Source organism: Macrobrachium nipponense, chromosome 17, assembly GCF_015104395.2.
Source record: "Macrobrachium nipponense isolate FS-2020 chromosome 17, ASM1510439v2, whole genome shotgun sequence".
In the NCBI taxonomy this organism is placed as follows: Eukaryota; Metazoa; Arthropoda; class Malacostraca; order Decapoda; family Palaemonidae; genus Macrobrachium; species Macrobrachium nipponense.
In genome coordinates this window covers 68,470,685-68,497,554 of record NC_087210.1, presented here as the reverse complement: position 1 = coordinate 68,497,554, position 26,870 = coordinate 68,470,685, and the positions used below count along the sequence as shown (strand labels likewise).

Genomic DNA, 26,870 nt, shown 5'->3' with positions numbered 1-26,870 from the left:
AAAATGCAAAACTCCATATAAAAACACTTATAACTGCCTAACTTTACAAAGCTCACTGTCTATTCAATACAAAAAAAGAAAAAACAGCAAATGATGATAATATTAGAGATAAGGCCCCACCAGCAAAAAATCTACAAATTGGTGAAAGTTCCCATGGAAACATGAAGCACAAAAAAGTGGGCGTACCACTGTACCCCTGTTGACATTAACATTCTGATGATCTATTGGCTGTATCTTTTCTCATTTATATTTTGTAGTTAACACCTTAATAAGCTTCCCTATTCAGCCCTGTGTCAAAGCTTCATACTGCATATTACTTATGTTGTCACAGAAATATTTTGTAGATGCTAAGTTCTACTTGGTTGACACTTAGAATTTACTACCAACCTAAAGTTTTCCTCTTTATAACATCAAATCACTCAAACCATTACCTGTACCAACGATACTCCCAGCATGAGAAAGCAGAGTGAAAGCCAGTGCAAGGGAGTTAGCCGCTTCCCAAGAATAACCCAAGAGAAGATAGCTGTTGTCAAGATTTTTAACTGATACGTCACCTAGAAAGGAAAATTTGAATGATGTACATGTTGTATTAAGTTTAAGAACTCTTTTACAAACTTTATACATATGTGATGACTATCAAAGCAATAGTATGGTATCACTTACACTGTCACAAGAATACAATAATAAGTTGAAAATGAACACTGCATTCCTTATGAAAATGAATGAAAATAAAGTACTAATTAGTCAATATTTCTCAATGAAAAATATTGTGAATACCTAATGTGTACGTATATATATGTTCCATAGAGAAATCTGCAAATTGGTTAGTCCGCAAATCTGGAACCGCATATAGATGGGGTTTGACTGTAGTATCTATCCTTCTATCCTTCAAAAAAAATTACTAATAGCAAAGGAGAGCAACTCAGCTTCCTTATGATTATACATATGCACTTGAAAAGCAATTTTGAATTCTAATAGAGAAAAAGTTTTTATACAAACATTTAACCACAAAGTGCTTCTGCTTTACCTGATAAGTAGCAGCGTCAAGGTTGGACAGAGCTATAAATAGCAAGTTGTTCTGAACAACATACAAACATGCTGGAATGGCTAACTTTAACGTCTCCCAAAAATTCAGAACAACATCTCGATAAAGGCGATCAAAGGTCACCTTTGCCACTTTACCTGAAACAATAATTAAAATATTTAAATCATGTGAGGTCTAATTAATCAGCAAGACATCTCTTAAGCAACATCACTTACAGTCCTTGTAAACAAATATTTATCAAATGCTTATCATGTACTCTCTTGTTATATTAAGGATAGTCATATCTCAAAGGATACAAGAAGGCATTACAAAATGTTTCTTACCCGTTTCTATATGTAGGAATCCAAGGGATAAAGTAAGTTTAAGAATTTCGGATAACAAAACAGCTGTGGTAATAATATACTGTTGGTGGTTTTCAGCAGATGATGTGCGACTGTACCGTAAAAGCAAAACCATTGTTGATGTCTGGACAGCCAGGACAACCAAGCTGAGGGTCTTGATGGAAAAAATACGCTGTTGAAGCCATCTTTTACCATCTGGACCTCCATTATTCCAAGACGTCTTCTTCTCCTGTCCTATCATTATAACATCCCTGAATAATACAAGTCTGAAAATTAGTACTATCTGTGAACAATTTGAATATTTATTTATGTCTTTTCTTTAAACTACAATTGTTTTAGGAAGGTAAATCTTAACTTATTTTGTTAAGCCTTTGAAATCAATAATAGTATATAAAAAACAGGGATACAATATGGATAAAATTTTACCTACAACCACATTTTGCATACCTTTCCTATTTATTACTTCTTTAAATTTAGAGAATAAATTTTATATATTTCAAAATCTAACTCCTTCTACACTTATTGCAATACATAACTAAAATGAACATAGTACAGTACCAGAACCTTATTTGAACCTTCAAGCAAATGACAAACCATCTTCTTTTGCTTTTTCACTTTCAATGTTATCCCTCAAAATCAGACTAACTAACCTACCACAATGCTCTTACAGACTTGTGAAGGGAGGAAGAGTTCCCATTAAGTAGTAATTACTCTATGGTATTTAGTACATATGTAATTCCATGTTAATCCACTATGTATTATTGTAATCCACTGTTACAGAAAAATTTTGTACAGACTCAATAAACGTCATACACTCCAGTTTATGGGAAGGTGAGTAGGAAATCTACAAAAACAAAACTATGATGAATTTTCATGAAATACTAAAAATTCAGAGGGTTGAATACCATGTCTTTCTTTTTTCATCTGAAAAACCCTTTTGGACATAGTCAACAGACTATAAACCAAAGGAGGCTCCAAAGGGAAATCAAACTGCCGAGAGAGCCAAGTTATAGGAAAATGTGACATATAAACAAACAGGACCAAAAATTAAAAATTTATACAACGGAAATTCAAAGACTTCAAAAAAAAGAGCAGGGAGGAATTTGGTACTTACACATACAGAAATGAAGTTTTTATTGTAAAACTAATATTGTAATACCTACCTGAACACCTGAATAAGCCCTGGTCACTTACCAGCCCGAACCCTCATTTATTAAAATTTACCAAATCTTTGGTTAAAATGACAATTGTATGATACAATAAAGTTTCATACATACTACCTGGCAGATATATACATAGCTATCGACTCCGTCGTTCCCGACAGAATTTCAAATTTCGCGGCCACTCGCTACAGGTAGGTCAGGTGATCTACCGCCCTGCTCTGGGTGGCAGGGCTAGGAACTATTCCCTTGTTTTCTAATCATAATCTCTCTTCCACCTGTCTCCTCGGGGAGGCTGCGGGTGGGTCTTCAATTGTATATATCTGCCAGGTAAGTATGTATGAAACTTTATTGTATCATAACAATGTCATTTTCATACATTCAACTTACCTGTCAGATATATACATAGCTGATTGACACCCTTTGGTGGAGGGCAAGAGACAGCTAACTAACTGACTAGACAGGTAAACAACATATGTTGTAGGTATTAATAAACCTTAGTTCCTACCTTTTTAGATGGAAGACTTCGTGGCTACTGCCCAGGAGTCTGCTTTCATCTCAAGAGCCTTAGCGAGATAGTGATCTGTGGCCAAGAGTTCTTGTGGATCTGTCGATGGGGTCTCTTCCACTTACTCGACAAGAATCCTAACTGGCGTTTGTCAATGGGAGCACATCCGCTTATATGACAACACGCACTAATTTAAGGAGACACAACCAATCCCGATCACCCGATCCTAACCCGTGTTAGTTCTAAGATTGCCTAGAGTTATCCCCAAACTCTTTGCAAACAACCACAAACTCGAAACTCATACATACAAAAATAACAAAATTTTTGTACCCCTCTAATAGTCAGATGTCACTCGATTTTCAAATGAAGAGAAGTGAAGGCCGCCTGTGCGACTACTGACACTCCCATACACCGAAAACCCGAGAACACATCCGACAAGAGGGTTCCGTACATAATTTTAAGGATTGGTGCTTTCTCCTTTACCCAGAACCGTCTGTGCTGACACAAACGGACCTAACGAAAAACATTATCATACGTAACTCGCACGTCTTTTTAAATAATGGGATGCAAACACAGAGTTTGCATCTCCATAAGTTGTGTCCAAAATGTTCTTTAGTGACATATTTCTTTGGAACGCCACCGAAGTTGCGATTGCTCTAACTTCGTGGGCTCCCACTCTTAGAAGATTAAAAGAATCATCTGGACACTTCTTATGAGCTTCCGTGATAACACTTCAACAAAAAAGAAGGCTAAAGCGTTCTTGGACATTGCTCTCTTTTGGGGTCTTTCACTGAGCACCAAAGACCTTTCTGCTGCGAACCCCCCAACTGCTTCTTCCTGTCCAGATAAAATTTTAGAGCTCTAACTGGGCAAAGGGATCTTTCTGCCTCTCTGCCCACCAAACTAGAAAGTCCTTTCACTTCGAAGCTCCTGGCCAGGGATTCGAAGGGTTTTCATTTTTGGCCAGAAAAAGGGACCTGAAATGAACAAATTGCGGAGTCTCCTTTGAAGCCAACTCTTGATTCAAGGCGTGCAACTCACTGATTCTTTTTGCCGTTGCAAGAGAGATCAGAAACAAACACTTTACTGATATTACGGAACGAAGCAGTGTGAAGTGGTTCGAATTCATCTGATGAAAGAAATTTAAGACCACATCTAAGTTCCAGCTTGGAACCTTAGGTACAAGTGATTTAGATGTTTCGAATGAACGAATGAGGTCGTGCAAATCCTTATCATTCGTTAGATCTAATCCTCTGTTTCTAAAGACTGCTGAGAGCATACTCCTGTACCCCTAATAGTTGGTACTGAGAGATGCGACTTTTGTCTAAGAAACAGAAGGAAATCTGCAATTTCGGTCACAGAGGTACTGGAAGAGGACAGCTTCTTCGACCTACACAGTTTCTGAAAACTTCCCACTTCGATTGGTATACTCGCCTCGTAGATGATCTGCGGGCTCTAGCAATTGCGTTTTGCTGCCTGGCGAGAAAACCCTCTCGCTCTGACAAATCTTTCGATAGTCGAAAGGCAGTCAGAGCAAGAGCGGGTAGATTTTTGATGGTACCATCTCGAAGTGGGGTTGTTTGAGCAGATCTATTCTGTTTGGGAAGAGATCTGGGGAAGTCCACTGTCCATTCCATCACCTCTGTGAACCAAATTTGAGCTGGCCAATACGGAGCGATCAGAGTCCATCTTGGTTCCTTCGGTATGCCACGAATTTTCTGACTACGTTCCCCAGTATCTTGAAGGCGGGGGAAAAGCGTAAACGTCTATTCCTGACAGTCCAGGAGAAAGGCGTCTGTTGCATAAGCCCGGGGATCCTCCACCAGGGCACAAAATGTATCTATCCGTTTGCGAGAGGAACGTGGCGAAAAGATCTATTTGAGGCTTCCCCCAAAGGAGCCAAAGGCTCTGACAGACTTCTGCGTGAGTGTCCACTCTGTGGGAAGGACCTGGAATCTCCTGCTCAATCTGTCCGCTCTCACATTCCTCTCCCCTTGAACAAACCTTGTTAGGAGAATTACCTTCCTTTGGTTCGCCCAAATCAGTAGATCCCGTGCAGCTCGTACAGAGCAAAAGAGTGCGTCCCTCCTTGCTTCTTGACATAAGCCAGAGCTGTCGTATTGTCTGAATTTATCTGCACGACTTTTCCTCTGACTAAGTGTTCGAAGCTCTTTAGTGCTAGGTGAATCGCTAAGAGCTCTTTGCAATTTATGTGCCATGACACCTGTCTGCCGACCAGGTGCCTGACACTTCTCTGGGTCCCAATGTTTGCACCCAGCCCGCCTCCGAGGCGTCTGAAAACAATGTCAGGCTTGGGTTCCGTACTTGCAGGGACACTCCTTTGTTTTCCTTTAATGGAACCAACCACCACTTCAAATGATGTTTTATCTCTTCCGAGATGGAAACGTGTCCGAGAGCTGACCTGTCTTCCAACTCCAACTTCTTCTTAGGAAGACTGAAGCGGTCGAAGATGTAGTCTTCCTAGGAGAAAGAACTGTTCGAGCGAGGAAAGGGTTCCCAGAAGGCTCAGCCATTCCCTCGCTGAAGTGCGCTCCTTCCCTAGAAAGTTCGATACTGTGGCACAGCCTTTCTTTATTCTCTCTTGAGATGGCAAACTCGAAAACCCCGAGAATCCATCTGAATCCCCAGATAAAACCACGTTCTGGCTGGGGATCATCTGAGACTTCTCGAGGTTCACGATCAATCCCAAAGACTTTGTCAATTCCAGTGTTGTTCGCAGGTCCTCCAAACACTGCTTTTGAGACCTGGCTCTGATGAGCCAGTCGTCCAGGTACAGGACATTTATCCCTTTCAAATGTAAGTGCCTTGCTACATTTTTCATCACGTCTGTGAAGACTTGAGGAGCGCGTGGACGGCCGAAACACAGGGCCCTGAACTGATAATTTCTTCCTTCGAACATAAATCGAAGGTACTTCCTCGACGAAATGGTGGATCGGGATGTGGAAGTATGCGTCCTGAAGGTCTAAGGACACCTCCATCCCCTTGCCGCAGTGCTGCAAGGACTGAGGCAGACGTTTCCATGCTGAACTTCTGTTGTTCGACGAATTTGTTCAGCGCACTTACGTCCATACCGGTCTCCATCCCCCCGAGGCTTTTGTACAAGAAACAAGCGATTGTCAAAACCCCGGGGGAGTTGCAATCCAGCACAAGTTCTATTGCTCTTTTGTCCCACATCTGTTCCACCATCTGACGAAGAGTATCCCTCAGAATAGGGTCCCTGTATCTGGCGGACAATTCCCTCGGAGATGTTGTCAAGGGAGGAATGTCCTTGAATGGGATGCGATACCCCTTCTTGATAATCGACATCGTCCAAGTGTTGGTCCTATGTCTTCCCAGGCTTTCGCAAAATAATGTAGCCTGGCTCCTACGGGTGTCTGGAGGACAGAATTTTCACTTCCCTTTCTTAAAGGAACGGAAGGAAGACCTGCCCCTCTTATCGGTTGACTTCCTTCTGGCGATCGGTCCTAGTTGGAAGACCTCCTCGAAAGGGCTGTTTCTGACTGGGCGAGCCACTTTCTTTTCCTCACTAGCCACAGGCCTATTCTTCCTTGAGGATTTGTCTAAGGAGATCTGGGTGGCCTTTTCCGTCAGAGAAGCGCGATGTCCTTCACCAACTGTGAGGGAAAAAGGTTTTCAGAGAGAGGCGCAAAACAATAATGCGCTCTCTGTGAATGAGAGACGGCCTTCGTGAGGAAAGCACTGTGCACCGCCCTTTTCTTTAAAACTCCTGCACCCATATAGGGAGCATACCTCAGCCGATCCATCCTGAACAGCCTTATCAATGCAGGCGAGGATGCAATTCAGGTTTCTGGGTCGAGTTGTTCTTTTCTTTTGAGATTTCTTGGCCAAAACCCCAAGGGACCAATCTAAGAAGTTAAAAACTTCTAAAGTATGAAAAAGTCCCTTGATGAGGTGATCCGTTTCCGAAAGCCCCCATGTAACCTTCGCTGCATTCAAGGCGTGCCTTCTCGACGAATCCACCAAACTCGAGAAGTCTGACTCAGCTGAAACGGACAGAGATAGTCCCATATCCTCTCCCGTTTCATACCAAATTCCTCTCCTCCCTGTAAGTTTAGCGGGAGGCATACAAAAGACCGTCCTCCTAACTCTTCTTCTTCTTGAACCAGGATCAAGAGATTGTAGAGCTCTCCTCATAGAAATGGCAGGCTTCATTTTAAGGAAAGAGGAAGACTTGAGTGCTTTCGTGCTTGAAAACTGCGAGCGTGGCGAAGGGGGAGCAGCTGGCGTCAAAGAGTCTCCATATTCCTCCAACAAAAGGGACGAAAGAACTTTATAATTAGAAGATCCTTCCTTCATTTCGTCCTCCGAGGCATCTTCTGGGTTGATAGGCTCGGAAGGAGAAGGTTCTCTTCTTTCTACTGACTCTTCCTCTTACTCTCTACGAGTGTCAGGCTCTTCCGAGGAATGCGCCTGGTGTACAGTAGGAGTATCTCGCCTGGGAGGAGTAACGTGCTTGGAATACTCCTGGCGCCTGGCAGGCGCAAAGCGCCTCGAATACTCCTGGCTTTCAGTAGGCGCATTTTGTTTAGAATCTTCCTGGCGCGTTGTAGGAGTATTGAGTTCCGAGTACTCCTGGCGCCTGGGAGGAGTATTAGCTTCGGAATACTCCTGGCGCCTGGGAGGAGTAACGCGCCTGGAATACTCCTGGCGCCTGGCAGGCGCAAAGCGCCTCGAATACTCCTGGCTTTTATCAGGCGCATTTTTGTTTCAGAATACTCCTGTCGCGCGTGGTAGGAGTATTAAGCTTCCGAATACTCCTGGCGCCTGGGAGGAGTATAAGCTCGGAATACTCCTGGCGCCTGGGAGGAGTAACGCGCCTGGAAATACCCTGGCGCCTGGCAGGCGCAAAGCGCCTCGAATACTCCTGGCTTTTAGAAGGCGCATTTTGTTCAGAATACTCCTGGCGTGTGGTAGGAGTATTAAGTTCCGAATACTCCTGGCGCCTGGGAGGAGTATTAATTGCAGAGTACTCCTGGCGCCTGAGAGGAGTATAAGCTTCCGAATACTCCTGGCGCCTGGGAGGAGTATTTAGTTCAGAATACTCCTGGCGCCTGGGAGGAGTATCTAGGCCCGACGACTCCTGGTGTCTTGTAGGAGTACGCCGTTCCGAATACTCTTGATCCTTAGCATGTGTCTGATGTTTAGTAGGCGCTTTCCGTCTCACAAGTGCTCTACTCCTAACAGGATCTTCCTCTTCAGTGAACTCTTGGCGCTTGAAGATCTTGAATCTTGTACTGGCTCGTGCGCCTACTCGGAGTCTGGCTTCTGGTTTGGCGCCCTACTCTTGACAGGAGTAGCTTCCTTTCTTACCTCTCGCCTGTCTAGGCGCACCGCCCCCCCCAGAGATGGCCTCCTGTGCGACAACTCCCTGAAGGATGCGTCGCGCCTGCAGGAGATAGGTATTTAGATCTTTTAATAGGAAGCCTATCATCCTTCTTACGAGTAGGCTCCTTATAACGAGTTCCTACTAACAAGGCTAATTGCTCTTGCATATTTTTCAAAATTTTCTTGGTTGAGGAATCTTCCGCATTAGGAGAGGGAGATCTGGAAGGCGCTCTAGGATCTCTTCCAGACCCAGAGTCTGACTGTATTCTCGCCCTCTTTATTACCGAAGGTGCTCCTCCTTCTGAGAAGCGCTCGGGACTCGAATTGAGCTCGTGCTCTTTCTTACTCCTCTTCAAAGGACGGGAAAGATTCGACTCCTTCCATCCTCTTCTCGGCGAAGGCGAACTCGACGACGAAAAGCACTCTCGAAGGATGCTTTTCCTATAGCGGTCTTTGGCAGTCGATACGATCGATTCTGCCGAAGGGACGCCTGATCGTTGGGATTCTCCACAACCCCCGTACGGCTTTTCGACTTTCCTTCTCCTCCGGCCAGGGAGCTTGGAAGAGTCTAGGCCTGGGAGCGTCGCAGAGACGACCAGACGCCCCCTCCACTACCACGGGGGACACTAATATCACTGCCACATTCACTTTCCTTACCTTCCAATGCTGCGACTTTTTCCTGCATTTTCTGAAGGGAAGCTCTAAGTTCTGCTATTTCCGAAGCAGAACTAGAGGGATTAGCAAGATATGAACGGGCTGAAACAGAATGGTTATTATCATCATGGGAAGAAGCTACAGAGCTAGACAGTAAATCATGAGAGGCAGACATACTGCTGGGTTTTATAAGCCGCCTTCCTCTCTCTATCTCTCTCTAACTTCTTCAAGTAAGAAGTTAGATTCTTCCACTCTTGTGCATTCAGATTCTCACACTATTACACGTATTCTCAATCGAACATTCAAACCATTCTACATACAACTAGTGTGAGGATCTACCGAAGCTTTCGGAATCCTCACCTTACAGCCCTCATTCACACACACTGAAACTAACACTAGAATCAGACATATTCACAAATCCAAAAACCAAGTCCAAAAAACAGTCCACGATAGCGAATGCCAAACAACGATCCAGTACGTCACCAAATATCAGCGAGATGATCAAAAGCTTGCGAAAAACGAATTCTAGTCAGGAGGAAGTAACAACAATGTTGATACAGCCGGCGACAGAGATTATGATAGAGAAAACGGGAATAGTTCCTAGCCCTGCCACCCAGAGCAGGGCGGTAGATCACCTGACCTACCTGTAGCGAGTGCCCGCGAAATTTGAAATTCTGTCGGGAACGACGGAGTCGATAGCTATGATATATCTGACAGGTAAGTTGAATGTATGAAAATAAACGATCAGTGTTGCCAATCTTCTGGCAACACCCTCGTTACCTATTTACCAGCCCACCGCTGGTAGCCCTGCCTCACGGGCCGGTCACACCTGCCCTCTCACGTCAATTTTAACTCAATAACTCTGTATGAGAGGGGAGGAGGGTGGGAATCATTCAGGTGTTTCAGGTAGGTATTACAATATTAGTTTTACAATAAAAACTTCATATTGCAATACACCCCCTGAACACCTGAATAAGCCCGATTAACAACATTAATTTGGAGGTGGGGAATCAACTCTGCCCGGCCCTCCACTGTACCAGTTGTCAGTCAATATAATTAAGCACTCACCCGACTCATTTTCTTTACCAGAATGCATTTGGAGACGAGTACCCGAGTCAGTCTCAAGTTCCTTTGTCCCTCGTCCAAACTAATTCTCCCATGTGTGGCCTTCTAGGCCTCCATGTGTGGAGGGAAAGACTCTGCACCTCTACTCTAAAGGTCAAAACTCATTGAGTGCAGGAGGGATACAAACCTGTTTTCCTCTCAGGTGGCTATGTGCCTCACCTGAGTAGAGGAAGCTGAAGACCTCCCATGTGGCTCTCGGCCTCTCATGTATGGAGGGAATCTGAAGACCTCCCATGTGGCTCTCGGCCTCTCATGTATGGAGGGACTCTGAAGACCTCCCATGTGGCTCTTAGGCCTCTCAGTATGGTAGGGAAACTGAAGCTCCCAGTGGCCTTAGGCCTCTCTGTACGGAGGAGAAAAGAAAACGTTGTGGTGTCCGTCCATCGGTGCGTCTGCAACGTGTCTCCGTTCGTAGCGCTGTCCTCTCCTGTAGTGTTGTACCTCCTGTCTGTTCTGTGCCTGATAATGGAATGAATACCCTAAGATAGGCCTAGACCTGTTCTTTCCTATCTGTCCTAATACTTAGAATCCTCTCGTGATATGTCCTATCATGAATGCCTCCTACATATCCCTAATATTTGCTCACTACTCTAATACTAATTCTGATTACTGACTTGTATAAACTAACGGTTATCCCCTATAAACTGCTCCCGCTGCCACGAACGACCTAAGAAAACCCCTCGTCGGACTGAAACTGAACATCCCTCAAGTAGAAAGAAATGAAAACCGAAACAGACTTCCAAGTTGCTGCCTGCAGAATCGCCAATACTGAAAAATTTCTTAAGAAAGCTGCCGAAGTTGCCATTCCCCTAATGCTATGAGCTCTGACTCCTGTCAACTCTGAACTATCTGAAGCAGTTGACCCCGTTATTATTGCCTGTCGAATGACTTCCCTGAGAAAAAGACTGATTGCGTTTTTTGGAGATCGATCTAGAGGGATTTTTGGGGGAAAACGAATAAGGTTTTCTGGGTCTGGGTTTCAGTTTCTTCGTCTTATTCACGTAAGCTCTCAATGCTCTCACCGGACATAACCGCAACTCTTCTTCGTCTCCTCCCACGAAGTCGGTCAACGCTGAAACTCTAAACGACCTGGGAAGAGGATTAGACTCTGACTCTGTCTTTGCTCTGAATTCGGGAAGGTAAGACAGGAACAGATCCTCTCCAACCCACGAGATATCTCTCGCGATGGCTTGAAGTTCCCCTATTCTTCTAGCTGTTGCTAATGCTACCGAAAGAGGACCTTTTTCGTCAGTTCCTTCAGCGTTAAACTCTCCAAAGGTTCAAATTCTGAAGACGCCAACAACCTAAGACCATTGAAAGATTCCAGGGAGGTGCGTGAGATGGTCCTTGGCTTCTCAATCTTGAAAGACCTCAACAAATCATGAATCACTCTGCTGGAAGATATTTCAGGTAGATGGAAACGAAAAGTGCTACTAAGCATAGCTCTATACCCTGCAATTGATGAGTACGAGAGATTCTTCCTTTGTCTAAGAAAGAGCAAGAATTCCGCTATTTTCGGAATTGTAGGACTGGAATGGTATGTCCCTGTGACCTGCACCAACTTCTATACATGGCCCACCGCAACTTGGTATAGTCTTCTTGTGGAATTTCTTAGACAGAGAGTAAGCTGTCTAGCCCACTCCTCGTGAAAAACCCGCTTCTCTTGCTGCTCGCTGGATAGTCTCCATGCAGCCAGCCTTAGCACTCGAAGGTTTTGGTGGAACCGATGAAAATGTGGCTGTCTTAAAAGGTCCTTTCTGTGAGGAAGAAGTACTGGGGGCATTATTAGCATTTGTAGAAGATCCGGGAACCAAGATCTTTGAGGCCAGAAAGGAGCGATTAGGGTCATCTGAGTGTTTGAACAGTCCATGAGTTTCCTCAGTACCTGATCCAACATGCCGAAAGGAGGGAACGCATACACCTGCTCCTGTCCCAATGACTGTAACATCGCGTCTTGTTCCCGCTGACATAGGATCCGTCACTGGTGAAAAGTAAACCGGTAGTCGGTGGTTCTGACTCGGCAAAAAAGATCTATCGTTGCTGGCCATCTTTTTAAAAGGAGGTCTACTTCCTCCTGGACTAAGGTCCATTCTGCCCCCAGAACTTCCCTTGATCTGCTCAAGGCATCTGCCACCACATTCCTTTTGCCTGCGATGAATTGTGGGTAGAATCTTACCCTGTGTGTCTCGCACCATCTTAAAATTCTCTGTGCCACTTCGTTCAAATTGAAGGATCTTGTACCTCCTTCCTTTTTCAGTATGCTAATGCTGTGGAGTTGTCTGAAAACAAGGCCACTGTAAGATTTAACACCTGTTCCTCGAAGGTACATACCCCTGCCTCCTCTACCGCCCTGAGTTCCCTGAAATTTTTATGGACTCTCGTCCGATCCGGATCCCTCCAAAGGCCCTTGGCTTGAGCTCCCTCCAGGATTGCTCCCCAACCCTGATCCGAGGCATCTGTGAACAGATGAACGTCCGAATCGAAGGTCTAACTCTACACCGGTGGTCAGATGATGTTCTTCTGACCACCACCGAAGATCCTCTCGGCAAGAATCGACCCAGCTGATCACTGCACTCTTGTCCCGAAAGTCCCAGCGATTCCTGAGACATGCCTGCAAAGACTGCATCCGTAGACGAGACCGAGGAACCACCCAAGGGAGAGAGAGGACATTCTCCCCAGGAGACTAGCCATTCCGAAACTGGTTGTTCTCTTGTCGACCTGAACTCCTCCAGTTGGCCACCTAGTACATCTCGACCTTCTCTGAGTCGGGAAAGCCTTCAAAAGAGGCGTCTGAATCCTCATCCCCTAAATAAGTCTTCTCCTGTGAAGGTACAAGATCGCTCTTGTCTTCGTTTATCCTTATACCCAACTTCACACTAAATCCAGCAAAAAGCGTGTCGCTCTTATTGCTTCTTTCTTGGAGTCCGCCTGAATTAGCCAGTCGTCCAGGTATCTTCTCATCCGAAAACCTTGACTGTGCATTATCTTTGAAACTGGAGACATCACTCTCGTGAAGACCTGAGAGCCGTGGTCAGCCCGAAGCAAAGTACCTTGAACTGGAAGGTACCCGGTGGACCCGAGAAACGAAGGAGCCTCCTCGACTCCTGATGAATTGGAATTTGGAAGTACGCATCCTTGAGGTCCACCGTCACCATCCAATCGTTTCTTCGAACTGACCTCAACACTGAAGCCACGGTTTCCATGTGGAATTTTGTACATTTCATTTCACCCTCTTGTTGAGCTCTGATAGGTCTATAATGGGTCTCCAAGACCCTGACGCCTTCTTTGTGACAAAAATTCGACTGTAAAACCCTGGGGTTGGGGGAGCAGGCTCTATTGCCCCTTTTTGGATTAGAGCCTGAATCTCCTCTTCTAAAGCTATACCCCTGATGGATGAAGGAGCATAACTGTGCAGACGAATTGGTGTCTTGGAGAGTGGAGGAACCGAACAAAGAGGAATCTTGTACCCCTTCTCCAGCACCTCCAAAACCCAACTGTCTGCATTGTACTCTCTCCAGTGGACGGTTACTGAGAGAGGCAACCCCCTACTGGTATTCTCGAGAGTGGTGTCTCCTATTTGCGAAAATTCTTCCTCGAAGCTCCTGTCTTCGAGGAAGTCGAGTGAGCCGACCTCTTCGCGAATCTAACCTTCTTTGGAGACCTAGAAGGAGAACGAGAATCTGCTCGCCGCTTACCTGGAGACGACATCCTTGTTCCTTTTGGAGATCTAGCTCCTTGCGCTGCCACTCTAATCAATGCTTGTTGAGACTCCACTGTTGAGGTTGATGATACAAAATTCATCATATTGGTCACTTCCTGTTCGTTAAATAACGAACTCGTCAATGTTATTGGAGAACGGGACAAAATCCTTTTGTGTAGATCCGGGAAATGCGGGGGCAAATGACTAAGGTAAAGGTCTCGCCTTTTCTTACCAATGAATGTTGTACACCCTGCCACACAATTTGCCTGGTGTGCCAGGCCCATGGAAACTGAAGTGATGAGGTTATCAAACAGTCCAGGGTCTGAAGGAACAAAACCATCCTTCTTCAAGAACCCCATCAAGCCAGACAGAGTCCACATTGTGTGTGACAAGGCCTCCGTCTGATTCCTGAATACGTTTTCCAAGGCAGCTGCCTCCTTCAGAGAAACACTAACGAGCCTAGATGAAGCCAGAGATCTAGGAATTAACCCCTCAATAGATTCATTGAGAGGAACCCGAATCCCCGACGAAGGGTTCCCAGATACTCCATACAACGCCTTCCTTGGAGGAAGGAGCGCCGAGTCCTGCCTATTAAGTCCTACCACTGAAGCTAGTCTCTTGTCCGCCTCTTTCAGAGCTTGTTCGACTCTCCCGAACCAAGGAAGTTTGTTCGAAGAGTACACTACGGGAGGTTTAGTAGCATATAATTCCTCGAAAACTGAATGACTCTGCTGGAACGGTTGATCCTCTCCCTTTGCCTGCGGGAAAATATCCTGGATGAAATGAATCATCCTGCTGTATTCGCTGTCACGCACTTGACTCGAAAGATCCTCAACAGCAGCTGTGTCTTCATCCAACTCATCTTCTTGGATTACGTCCGAAGGCCGAGCTCGCCCTGTCATAGAAGCGGACTGTACATCTCCTAAACCTACCGATAAATTCAAACCTTCACCACTTATACCAACCCCCTCCCTCCGCCAGCCAGAAATATCGTCAATAGGCACAGGTGGATGACGAGGCGTATCGACACTCTGCCAAGACGGCAGTGTTGTCAACAGCTCAGGTGAGCTACTGTCCCAATGACTAGTCTGGAACGCAGACTGTCTATCAGGTGCAGTGTTACCGAATGCAGACGAACTCGGCAACAGTCGCGCTCGCTCCGCCCACCCTCTGGTTGCCAGATACTCCCGGCCAAGCAGCCTGAACACCTAAAAAATCTCCTGTCCTTACCCCTTCCACCTTTCCTGTCCTTGCCCCTGCTACCTGTGTTTGTATGTTTCCTGCCTGTACATTAGTCATATTACCTACCTGGAGTGTTGACCATCCCGCAGCTACTGTCACTCCGCTACTCCTAACCGCCATATCTGGCACCTTCAGTACTCTATCCACTCTGCCTTGCGTCATAGCTAATGTACCCCGAGAACCTACGTCTACCGAAGCTTTAGAGACTAAATGGTGAATGTTACCAAGAGAAGCAATACCTGAATCTGGAAGGATATTCGAACCCAATGAACCCCCGTACGGAGGTTGATGAAAACCTACACTGTCAGTGCTGTCTCTTTGCCCTGACGAAAAATGACAATTTGTCGAAAATTGCATTTTTCCTAACTATACAAACCTGAGGTCCTTTAACAATAGGAAGGTAACTAGCGGCAGCTGGGACGGTCGTAAGCTTCGAACAAGGGGAGAACGGTAGTTAACTGCTTGTCCGATCGTGCGCGTGCCGCGCGCCCGGGCGGTGAAGAATCACTTTTGCTTTAGGCCCATGCAAAAAGTTGCAGAGTGAGGGGTGGTATGAGGTGGGACTATATGTAAAGGACCTCAGGTTTGTATAGTTAGGAAAAATTGCAATTTTCGACAAATTGTCATTTGTTCTGATACTAATACAAACCCTCGGTCCTTTAACAATAGGAGACTCACTTCTTGGTGGGTGGAATCTGAGTCTTTTTGGTGAACAGACTGGTGTTCGTCCAACCTTTGGAATGCCTCCCTGGTCGTAAGAGCAAGGGAGGGGATCCCAAACCTCTGTCCGATTGATCGGGGTGTGCACCGCAGGATCAATGGTCAGACCTCTGAGCCAAGTACTAAGAGAGAGGCAAGCGTATCTCGTTGTACCAGCAAGTAAGAACTTGCTCCATTACAAGAGCCAACATAAAGTTATGGGTTTGTCTCAAGTAGGCATCCACTCCTTCCCCCTTGTTGGAGGGAGTGGAGGATATTTGCTTCTATCCCTAACTAAAGGGATAGATTGGGGCTCGGTTGAGTAGCTTACCTGCATCGAATTCCTTTCCAGCATGGTGACGACCGTGACCCTCTGCCCACAGGTAGAGAGAGAGAAAGATGGAGAAGAGAAGCCAGTCGCACTCTCATTCAACCATTCATTCCTACAGTCACACCAGGAATCGATGCTGTTCTGCCTGCTCGGGTGCTGGGTAAGCTTACACAACGTGTTGAGCAGCCACCACAGGTCCCAAGGAAAAAGTATCCAAGGACTTGTGGGCAATATCCCGAAGGTAGAAGGACGTGAAGGTAGTCTGGTTGGCCCAGACACCTGCCTTCAGGACCTGCGCCACGGAGTTCTTACTGAACGCCAAAGAGGGTCCCAATACCTCTGACTTCGTGGGCTCTCGGTCGGAGCGTACGGATGTCGTCACTACCATCAGCCTCGTACGCCCTCCTGATCACCTCACGCAGCCAGAAAGAAAGCGTGTTCTTGGATACTTCTTTCTTGGTAACCCCAGTGCTAACGAAGAGGCGTCGACACTCAGGCCTGAGGTGTCGAGTTTTCTTCAGATAGCACCGTAGCGCCCTCACAGGACAAAGCAGCATCTCATCCGTATCGTTGTCGGTGAAATCCATTAGGGAGGGGATCGTGAAAGACTCGAACCTGTCGTCAGGGATCGACGGATTCTGAGTCTTAGCTACGAAATTCGGGACGAAATCGAGCGTCACAGATCCCCAGCCCCTGGAATGTTTAACATTGAAGGACAGACCATGAAGTTCCCCTACTCTCTTCGCCGATGCCAGGGCCAGCAAGAAGAGGGTCTTGAGGGTCAGATCCCTGTCTGACGACTCTCGGAGTGGCTCGAATGGTCTTCGAGTCAAACTCCTAAGGACAAGAGTCACATCCCACTCAGGGGGCCTGAGTTTCCTGGGTGGGCAAGACCTTTCGAAGCTCCTCATTAGCAAGGAGATCTCGAACGAGTTCGAGATGTCCAGTCCCCTCAGTTTTAGGACGAGCGCCAGTGCTGCTCTATATCCTTTAACTGTGGGTACTGAGAGGAGCTTCTCTCGGCGAAGAAACACGAGGAAATCCGCTACCTGCTGAAGAGTGGCTCTGAGAGGAGATAGACCCCGTCTACGACACCAACCACAGAAGACGGCCCACTTCCCCTGGTACACAGCTGCAGAGGACTGTCGGACGTGTCCAGCCATCTCTGTTGCTGCGCTGCGAGAAAAGCCTCTCGTTCGCAAGAGATGGTGGATAACAGCCAGCCGTGAAGTTGTAGGGACTGGACTGCCCGGTGGTACCGCTCTACGTGTGGCTGGGCTAGAAGGTTGTGCCAGTGGGGCATCTCTCTCGGTTCTTCCGCAAGAAGAGCCAGCAGGTCCGGATACCAACGGCTTGAGGTCGTTTGGGAGCCACCAGGATCATCCTGAGATTGGGAGTGACCAGCGCTCGGCTGATCACTTTCCGAATCAGACAATAGGGAGGAAAGGCGTAGACAAGAGGTTGTCCCAGGGTGTTGAAGAGCGTCCTCTGCAGCTGCCCATGGGTCCGGCACGGCTGAACAAAAAACTTGAAGTTTTTTGTTGTGCCGGGTGGCGAACAGGTCTATGACCTGACGGACGCCCCCACAGGTTGAAGAGCCTTTCCGCCACTTCTGGGTGTAGGGACCACTCCTATCACCAGAGTCCCGACGGCTGAGCTTGTCTGCTACTACATTCCTCTTGCCTGGAATGTAGCGTGCTGACAGCCCCTATTGAGTGAGCCGTGGCCCACTCGTGCACCTGCACAGTCAACTGTGTAGCGGGAGAGACACTAGGCCCCCCCTGCTTGTTGACGTATGCCACTACTGTGGTGTTGTCGCACATCAACACCACCGAGTGTTCCCATCAAGCGGTCTTGGAACTCTTGGAGAGCGTAAAACGCCGCCTTGAGTTCTAGGACATTGATGTGAAGGTGCTTGTTGTGATGGTCCCACACACCTGCAGCCAGCAACTCCTCCAGGTGTGCGCCCCATCCCTCGGTCGATGCGTCTGAGAACAGCAGCATTCTCCGGGGGGGGAGTGCGTAGAGGCACCCCTCTTAAGAGGTCCTGTCGTCGAGCCACCAGGCTAGGTCCTGCCTCACCTTCTCCGTGATGGACACGGGGAAGTAAGGTGGATCCTTTACCTGTGACCAACTCTCCCTTAGTCTCCACTGGAGAGACCGCAGGTGAAGACGTCCGTGAGGAACTAACTTCTCGAGTGACGACAGGTGGCCGATCACGACTTGCCATTGCTGAGCTGCCTGTTCCTGCCGAGACAGGAACCGGCCGGCTGCCTCCCTGAATTTGCTGATCCTCAAGTCTGCGGGCGGACTTGAGCTGCTACCGTATCGATCAGCATACCCAGGTACTTCATCTTCTGCTTGGGTTCGAGATCGGACTTCTCGTAGTTTATCACGATCCCCAGATCGCGACAAAACTTTAGAAGTCGATCCCTGTCCTGCAGCAACTGCGAGCGGGAGCTCGCCAGGACCAGCCAATCGTCGAGATACCTCAGAAGACGTATCCCGTGCGAATGGGCCCAAGCAGACACCAGCGTGAACACTCTCGTGAACACCTGTGGGGCGGTTGAGAGACCGAAGCAAAGTGCCCTGAATTGGTACACCGTCCCCGTCGAAGATGAAGCGGAGGTACTTCTGGAGGACTGATGGATGGGTATTTGAAAATACGCATCCTTCAGGTCCACTGAAAGCATGAAGTCGTTCTCCCTGATGGAGTCCAGCACGGAACGTGCCGTCTCCATCTTGAACCGAGTCTGGCGAACAAATCGGTTCAGGGGAGAGAGATCTATCACCGGGCGCCAGCCCCCCCGATGCCTTCTCCACTAAGAAAAGGCGGCTGTAAAAGCCCGGTGACCGATCTACTACGACTTCTACAGCTCGGTTGGTCAGCATGGTCTTGATCTCCTGCCGAAGAGCGTCGTCCTTTGAGGATCCTAGAACATATGTCTGAAGATGGACTGGGTTGGAGGTGAGGGGTGGCCGAGATTCGAAGGGTAGTAGATATCCCTCCCGAGGACGTCTACTATCCAGGTCTCGGCACCGTAGCGCTGCCAAGTTGCCCAATGGCTCGCTAGGCACCCCCCCACTTCCAGCAGCTGGTGAGGGGGAACGCCGTCCCTAGCGTTTCCCACCTCGCTTCGAACTTCTTCCCAACACCTCCTCGGGAAAGGAGGGCTGGGAGGAGGGCTGGTTACGGCCCTCCTTTACCAGAAGTTGAAGCAGGAAGAGTCTTTCCTCGGGGCTTCGATGGAGCAGCCGTCTTAGTAGCCGAGGAAGCGCTAGCTAAACTCTTAGGCTTAGCCGCAGTTGTACGAGGTTGCCCAGAAACCTTCGTAACTGCCTGGTGAACCAGACGGTCACTGTCATCAGTGCGCCGTCTTTCCACCGCAGCGTCCACCATCTCTCCGGGAAAGAGAGCGGAGGAACTCTTCATTGGTCCGTTACAGAGTTCATTTTACCGCCTCACGCCCGGCCCCCTTGGCTACTCGTGTAAGGACAGCGTCCCTACGACGGAGAAACCAAGTTGGCCCACAGGTTTTGCCGTCTGATGGGCGAGGTAGGAGATGGCCCTACCTCCAGACTGGCACAGTCTCCTGAAGTCGGGGGTCGTCTTCGAGGGCAGCGCCCCGGAGTTGGCCGCGACCTTGGATACTGTGAGGGACCACAGATCCAACCAAGAGACTGCCTGGAAAGCCGCCATAGCGGTAGCTTCCAGGGCAGGCCCAGTGCCTCCTGCTGCGAGAACCACAGTTCTCCGACAGGAGCTGCTGCAGGGACACACCTGGAGTTAGCCTAGCTAGCTCCGGGTTAACCTGTTTTTGGGCGGTATTGGTATCCACTGATGGCACGTAGAACTTCCGCTGTCGCTGCAGAGGAGGAGGAAGTAGCTTGGAAGACCGTCCTGACTTAAGTGAGTCCTCTCGTCCTGAGACGAAATTCTCCACCTGGTCAAGGACTGAGTCTGCAAGCTCCGATCGCGGCAGTCCCACCGTCAATTTGGGTTCCATCTTCGGGCCCCAAAATGACTCGAGCCGGGACGTGGGCTCAGATGGTGGTAGCGGCGATCCTTCCCCCAGGTCGTTGTGCTGACGAATCAGCGCAATAACCTGGGCAAAGTTCCTCTGGATCTCGGGAGTTACAGCGTCCTGAGGAGTAGGACCGTCCAGTCCCTCCAACAGGAGCAGCTCTCGAGACCCTCCTCCTTCAGAAGGAGGACAGCAACAGAACCCCTGACGGTCGCCTCCAGCCACTTGCGCGTACGACCTGGCTGGTCCTAAGACTATGCCTGGTTGGTGCGGCATCGTGACGGGGATCGTGAGCAGGCGCACCTCTCACGATCACTCCTAGCTACCTCGCTCTTCCCGGTGTAGCCCGAGGAAGTTGAAGGTAGAGGAGAGACAGACCTGACGCTCCCCCCCCGCCCGCTGGCAGGACCAGCGTACGTGGGGGGCTGCAGCCGATCACCAACCCGCGGTGGGGATCGATCTGCAGCCTGGCTGTTGCCGCTCACCTGTGGCGAGCGGCTCGACTGAATACGTCGACCCCGGTCCCGTGCGTCAGACGAGCTGCTGCTGGGCCACCGTCTCCGTCCGGTCCCTGTGGGAGCGGCGGTCAGGTGATCTACAGAGCTCGCTTTCGCGGTGAGACCGGTGAGCGTCCTCACGGCACGTCAAACCGCTGGTACCAGCCGAAGCTGGTGCCGTTGGTCGAGGGGACCTCTTCCCAGCCTCAACCTGTGGCCGGTCAGAGACCGTCACGTCAACCCGAGGTACCGGCTGGTCGCTACGAGAGCGGCCGCTGGCCTGGCGAGAGTCACTTGCGCGACTCTCGACAGTCTTCTGCTCCGTGCCTCGTTCATGACGGTGAGCAAGCTCAGGCGTCTTGACTTTGGCTGTACGGTCGCCCGAAGGAGACCGTACACTGGGAACTTCTCGCGGACGAGAAGTCGAGCCGGTACCTGGCTTAGCAGCAGTGCTACCAAGACCAGGCGCGGATGTATCAGCAGTAGCCATCACATCCTTGGTCCCCGTCTTCTTCTTCTTCTCAGAAGAGGAGACGGGCCCTGTTCCCGAGGGAACAGGAGGACCAGCAGAAGCACCCCCCGTCACACCGGAGCGAGACGGGCCCTTCGAAGGTCCCGCAGGAGCCTTCTTAGGGGGGGAGGAGGCAGCCTTCTTCTTCTTCGGCTTGGAAGCCTTAGAAGTCGAAGGGGGAGAGGCGGCAACAACAGAGACGAGAAGACGATGAAGACGAAAGACGACGACACCTTCCTCTTCTTCTTCCTCTTCTTCGTCAGCTCTCTCAGGACGGACGTCAGGTCTTCCATCCACGGAAAAGTCGGGCCAATTGCCGAAGCAACACGCCCCGACTGATCCTGTCCGGAAAGACCTGAGACCGGGGCAGCACCTCCATGACGAGACGCGACGTGGGCAGGGGCAGGCACGGCAGGAGCGGCAGGACCAGCACCAGCAGGACCAGCACCAGCAGGACCAGCACCAGCAGCAACATCAGTATGAGCGTCACGCACCGCGCGCTTCGTAGGAGCGGCGCGAGCGGCTGGGCCAGCAACACTAGCTGCAGGTACGGCAGGTACGGCAGCATAGTCCGGCGTCACAGGCATCTCCAATTCAGCCAAATTCATCATCGGGACGGGCGGCAGGTCCAGGTCGCAACTTTTCGGACAGCGAAAGTCGGGAGTCGGCAGCACATAGAATCCCGGTGGCGGCGGCACGCCCCTCTTAGGTACGGCAGCAATCGGCTTTTGGATTGATGCAGTGGGAGTCACAGACGCAATGTGTTGCGTGTAAACCACATGAGGAGGGGCGGCGTACGCTGGTGTGGACACTGTATTCGTAGTCGTTGTGACTACACCATGAGTTACAACTGCCGACCCCGCCAGTCGTTGAATTAAGCCCTGGATACTGGGAGCGCCCTGCAGTCCCAACGACGCCCACACCTGTCCAAGGTCGTCACTCACAGAAGGCACACTGAGGGAGGACAGTCGGGTCAGTTAGAGGGGCACCCTCACGCCTGGGGGAGGACGAACCCCACCCAGAGCGGACGGAAGCACCCCGAATCAATTGGACATCCGGGTATCGGGCGCCTCCTCCACACTCGACGGATCGAGTGAGGAGAAGGACTCCGAAACCCCCCCCGCAGGGGAAGGCGCAAACCGTGGGGGCTGAGCTGGAGGTAGGAAGGATGACGAGGTATCCGTCACCAAAGGAGTCGCTGGAGAGCTTTCCGACGACTCCTTGGTCGATCTACGCCTCTTCCTACCCTCGTACAGCACCCACTGCGCCTCGGACCAATTCACACAAACATTACATGGTTCGGTTCGGGAACACTCTCGCCCCCGACACCGATAACATAATTCATGTGGATCTATGTCAGGATAAGAGCGGAATCCGCCGCATTTACGCCCCTCCAGCCCGGGACACACTCTACGGGCAGCTGGTGGGCGCGGCGAAAGCTCTTCAAGATCCATAATTAAATTCACTTCACAATCAATGAAAAATGAAAAAAGAGTACTTACAATTTCATTCAAAACCACAAACAAACCAGTCAGAAGAAATTGTAAACATCCAAAGCACACGACGAAATAGCGGGCAGAGCGATGACGAGCACGTCCTGTCACACCACGCCGAAAGCAAAAAGTGATTCTTCACCGCCCGGGCGCGCGGCGCTGCGCACGCACGATCGGACAAGCAGTTAACTACCGTTCTCCCCTTGTTCGAAACTTACGACCGTCCCAGCTGCCGCTAGTTACCTTCCTATTGTTAAAGGACCGAGGGTTTGTATTACGTATCGGAACAAACCAACGTTCATGCTCCTACCACCCCTTGCCAACGAGCTAGCCATGTTACTGTCAGTCAATACAGTATTCCAACCTGACTCTCGGGTTGTGCGCAGTGAGCTCAAAGAACCCCCAAACCCTGCCAATATTGTCGTATCCGTCTTAGGAACGACTGAAGAGTAAGGGTACATCCTAACAGATACATTGTCCGTACTATCCGACCAAATCACCTGACCACTGACACCATCCGAACAAGGAATACCGGAATCAGATGCTCCCCCCCGACTACTAGGAAAGGAATTGAAAAAAGTCGAAGAACCCTCAGAAGTAGGAAACATAGAAGAAGGAGAAATAGAAACCCCTACTGACCCAGAAGGCATAGCAGATATCAGTTCCGAAGAAGTAACAGAAAAGGAAGAAGAAGAAGAAGGAAGGAGGAGAGAGGAAGGAAGTTGAAACATAGATTCAGATGGGCTACATCTCATTCTCTTCTTTAAAGAGAGCCAATAAATTGAAAATCTCCACCTTGAAAATCAAAACTAAGATCATCTTCAAATTCAGGAAAATTCTTAGCACGTGATTTCTGATGTCACTGTAGTTTCATCAGAAAACACTGCCTAAACAGAGTTCTATACCCTTGTGATAGCCGAGAAAATTAGCATTGTACTCTGCTATATTTAGCCTTGATCTAACCTACCGAAGGACTAGGATTAACCCCCGGACCGAACGGAACTAACGAGAAGAAGAAGGAATCTCCTCTACGAATTTATTAGTAGACGAGGACTGAATTACATTCTACTAATATCTTTATCTGTTTTTCCCCGGATGATAGACCCAAGGAAATAAAAAATACAATCCGCTGGATCGAGCGGCGAAAGAACCCTGGTCATCTTTACCTTCTGGTCTTTGTTCTAAGGCTAAAGAGATCTTTTCCTCCACACCTGGTGCTATTTTCTTATCTGTTCACTTTGTCTCCTAATTCTGATATAAACTTACCATCTTGTTAGGGATAAAGGGGAAACTGCTACTACTCTGCCTGCTCCGCGCCAGGGGGGACGGCGGATCCTGCCCCTGTGGGCTTGCGGATCCCCATAACCCCCCAGCACCGTTAGGGCGGTTCTGGAACAGGCAGGGGAGCTGGAAAAGAACGATTAGTACTTTCAGTATCCCTATTGCTTGATCTATCTTCACTCAGCCTTGACATGAAATCAGTAAACAGAGACGTCCATACTCGATGTCAACCTACGCTCAAGTTTCTTAAAAAGCACTGTCTCTAAATCTCTATCTTGTTCTACATTAGACTCTTCCTGCCTACTTTACTTCTTGATACAAGACCTTTCCTATGTTTAAGATACCCTAACATTTTGTTCCAAAGACCACTCCTGACATTCTACACATATTAGTCTTCATTACATTGGACAGGCCTACAATTTACGCATAATGAGGACTGTCGTGTCTTAGAGACTCATCCTCTTCTTGCATTGTGCAAAGACGATACGTCGTTTGAAGTTCCGCTCGTCGCTTTTCTGTGATGTCGTGGCCGAGGATGCAGAAGTTGATGTCGTTTTGTCATAGCCTGTGTTGTTTTCTCTTTAGCCGAATCCATGTCTAATGAAAGGTATACAGAGCAATTCAAAACCGTAATCCAAAGGAAAGCGTAATTCGCACCAAATTAATCAATTCAACGTGCAAATGAAGGCCGGGCAAGACCAAAAAAGAAGTTCGCTGTGGATACGTCCGTACTCCACCGGCGAACGATAAGTGATTGACGTGAAGAGGGCAGGTGTGACCGGCCGTAGGCAGGCCAGGGCTACCAGCGGTGGGCTGGTAAATAGGTAACGAGGGTGTTTGCCAGAAGATTGGCAACACTGATCATTTATTTTAACTCAAAGATTTGGTAAATTTTAATAAATGAGGGTTCGGGCTGGTAAGTGACCAGGGCTTATTCAGGTGTTCAGGGGGTGTATTCCAATATCAGATAATTCCACAACTGCACCAGGCCTATTTCACATTTTAATTATAGTCAAGATAAAACACCTGGCAAATAGTATCAAATAGTATAATGCTAGAAAGTGACACTACCTGCTGCAGCAACCTGCCTACTGTGGTAAACCAAAACAGCTGGGTCACGTAAAGAAGTGTAGAGGATTTTTGGTTTTTTTCCAATAGTACCTTTTTATGAACACAAAACATGATGAAATCATTTTACATCTGTGCCACAAGTCAACAATAAATCATAGATACAAACTTCACTGATGATATATGTAAATCTATCCAATAGTTTGAAATGAGCCCCCAGCTGGTTTAGGATGTCTGTACCTCCCACCAAGTATTAGTCTATCCTATTGTTAAGAACGAAAGTTTGTTCATGTATGAATAAATGACAAATTTTCTAAGACAAATATGATATTGTTAGTATACAATAAAGTTTTGTACATACTTACCTGGCAGATATATCCTAGCTTTAGTCTCCTGACGTCACGACAGAAAAATTCAAAACTCGCGGCACACGCTACAGGTAGGTCAGGTGACTTACCTTACCTGCCGCTGGGTGGCGGTGTAAGAACCAGTCCCCCTTTCTTGTTCAGATTATTTCTCCACTGTATCCTGAGCGGAGGCTGGGTGGGGGGCCATCAATCGTATATATCTGCCAGGTAAGTATGTACAAAAACTTAATGTATACTAACAATATCATTTTTGTACATGAACTTCCCTGCCAGATATATACTTAGCTGATTGACACCCTTGGTGGAGGGAAAGAGACACATACTCACCTAGAAAGTGGGGACTCTTTGTTATCTTTCAATAGATAGTTAATATAGGGCTTCACTGAAACACTTGCGTAAATCCTTAAGCCATAATACGAAAATGAAAATAATTATAAAAGTTATACACTGGAGGAGCGTTTGAACAGTGGCGGGTTTGCGTAGACTAATTGCAGTGATACCAGATACAGGGACAAATGAATCAGCGCACCACAAAATGATATAAATGCTACATAATATTCCTATGCTCGATAAACATGAATAATTGCATTACGTATTCCTAACACAACATGTATGCTAAATGTGCATTAGAAATACAGGTACATATTAATAATAATTAATAATCATGACATAAGTAAATAATTGTGATAATCCATCACCTCCCCTCCCCTTTGCTTCAAAGAGCTTTATGAACGGGTATGAGTCTAGGTGAACGTCGATACTCTAGGTGAGTGTCACTTGCGGTTGTTGACTTGTAGCAGGGGCTAAAATCCTTCCTTCTTTGGAGACTGTTGCATCTCATCCGCAATTGTGAATTAGGGAGATTTACAGGGCGTAAGAAACGGCGTTACGCCATAATATTCTTCCTGAGGGTAACTTCACATAGTAGTCTCGACTTGCCGATGCCCATTATAACGCCTGTCTTATCCCATCGCTTAGAGATAGGGTCTTGAATCCGGACATTATCATCAAGCTTAAGTGGGTGCCAAAGGGTGTGCATTGCTGTCATACCGTATTTTAGCTGCTTGAGAACATGATGCTACACGACGGTCGTATTCTTCTGCTTTCGCTTGCCATTCCTGCTTGAATGATGATGCATGGGCTGGGACACATGATCGGAGGGCTTGCCCATATAATATCTGCTGGAGAACGGCCCAGCATTAGTTAGGAGTATTCCGTATCTCCAACAATCTCTGTCAAAGTCTTCGGTGTCGATATTCCCAGAAGGTGCTACCTTTAGGATAAAATGTTTGACCTTCTTTACAGCTGCTTCAGCATGGCCATTGCTTTGGGGATAGTGTGTGGACAATCACATGTTGAACACCCATCTGCCCAGAAAAATTTTTGAATTCAGAGCTGGTGAACTGAGGTCCACCATCTGTCATCAGCCTTACAGGAACACCTAAGTCTCGGAAG

The 26,870-nt window shown here is 48.1% G+C and overlaps 1 protein-coding gene across 11 annotated transcripts in view; it reads right to left on the bottom strand.

The window, feature by feature from the left end:
• Nucleotides 1–26,870, bottom strand: part of LOC135196290 (UDP-N-acetylglucosamine transporter-like) — a 140,548-nt gene that overhangs the window by 99,226 nt on the left and 14,452 nt on the right. For 10 of the 11 annotated variants that reach the window (XR_010310374.1, XR_010310365.1, XR_010310368.1 and 7 more), the window contains exons 2-4: nt 1,369–1,637; nt 1,028–1,182; nt 432–554 (exon numbers count right to left, since the gene is read on the bottom strand). Coding sequence is in view for 1 of the 11 variants with exons in the window: in XM_064222993.1 (XP_064079063.1) it covers nt 432–554; nt 1,028–1,182; nt 1,369–1,627 (537 nt within the window). In the remaining 10 variants the exon portion in view is untranslated. Of the gene's footprint in view, nt 1–431; nt 555–1,027; nt 1,183–1,368; nt 1,653–26,870 lie in introns of all 11 variants that reach the window. The other variant, XR_010310372.1, reaches the window with a different exon arrangement.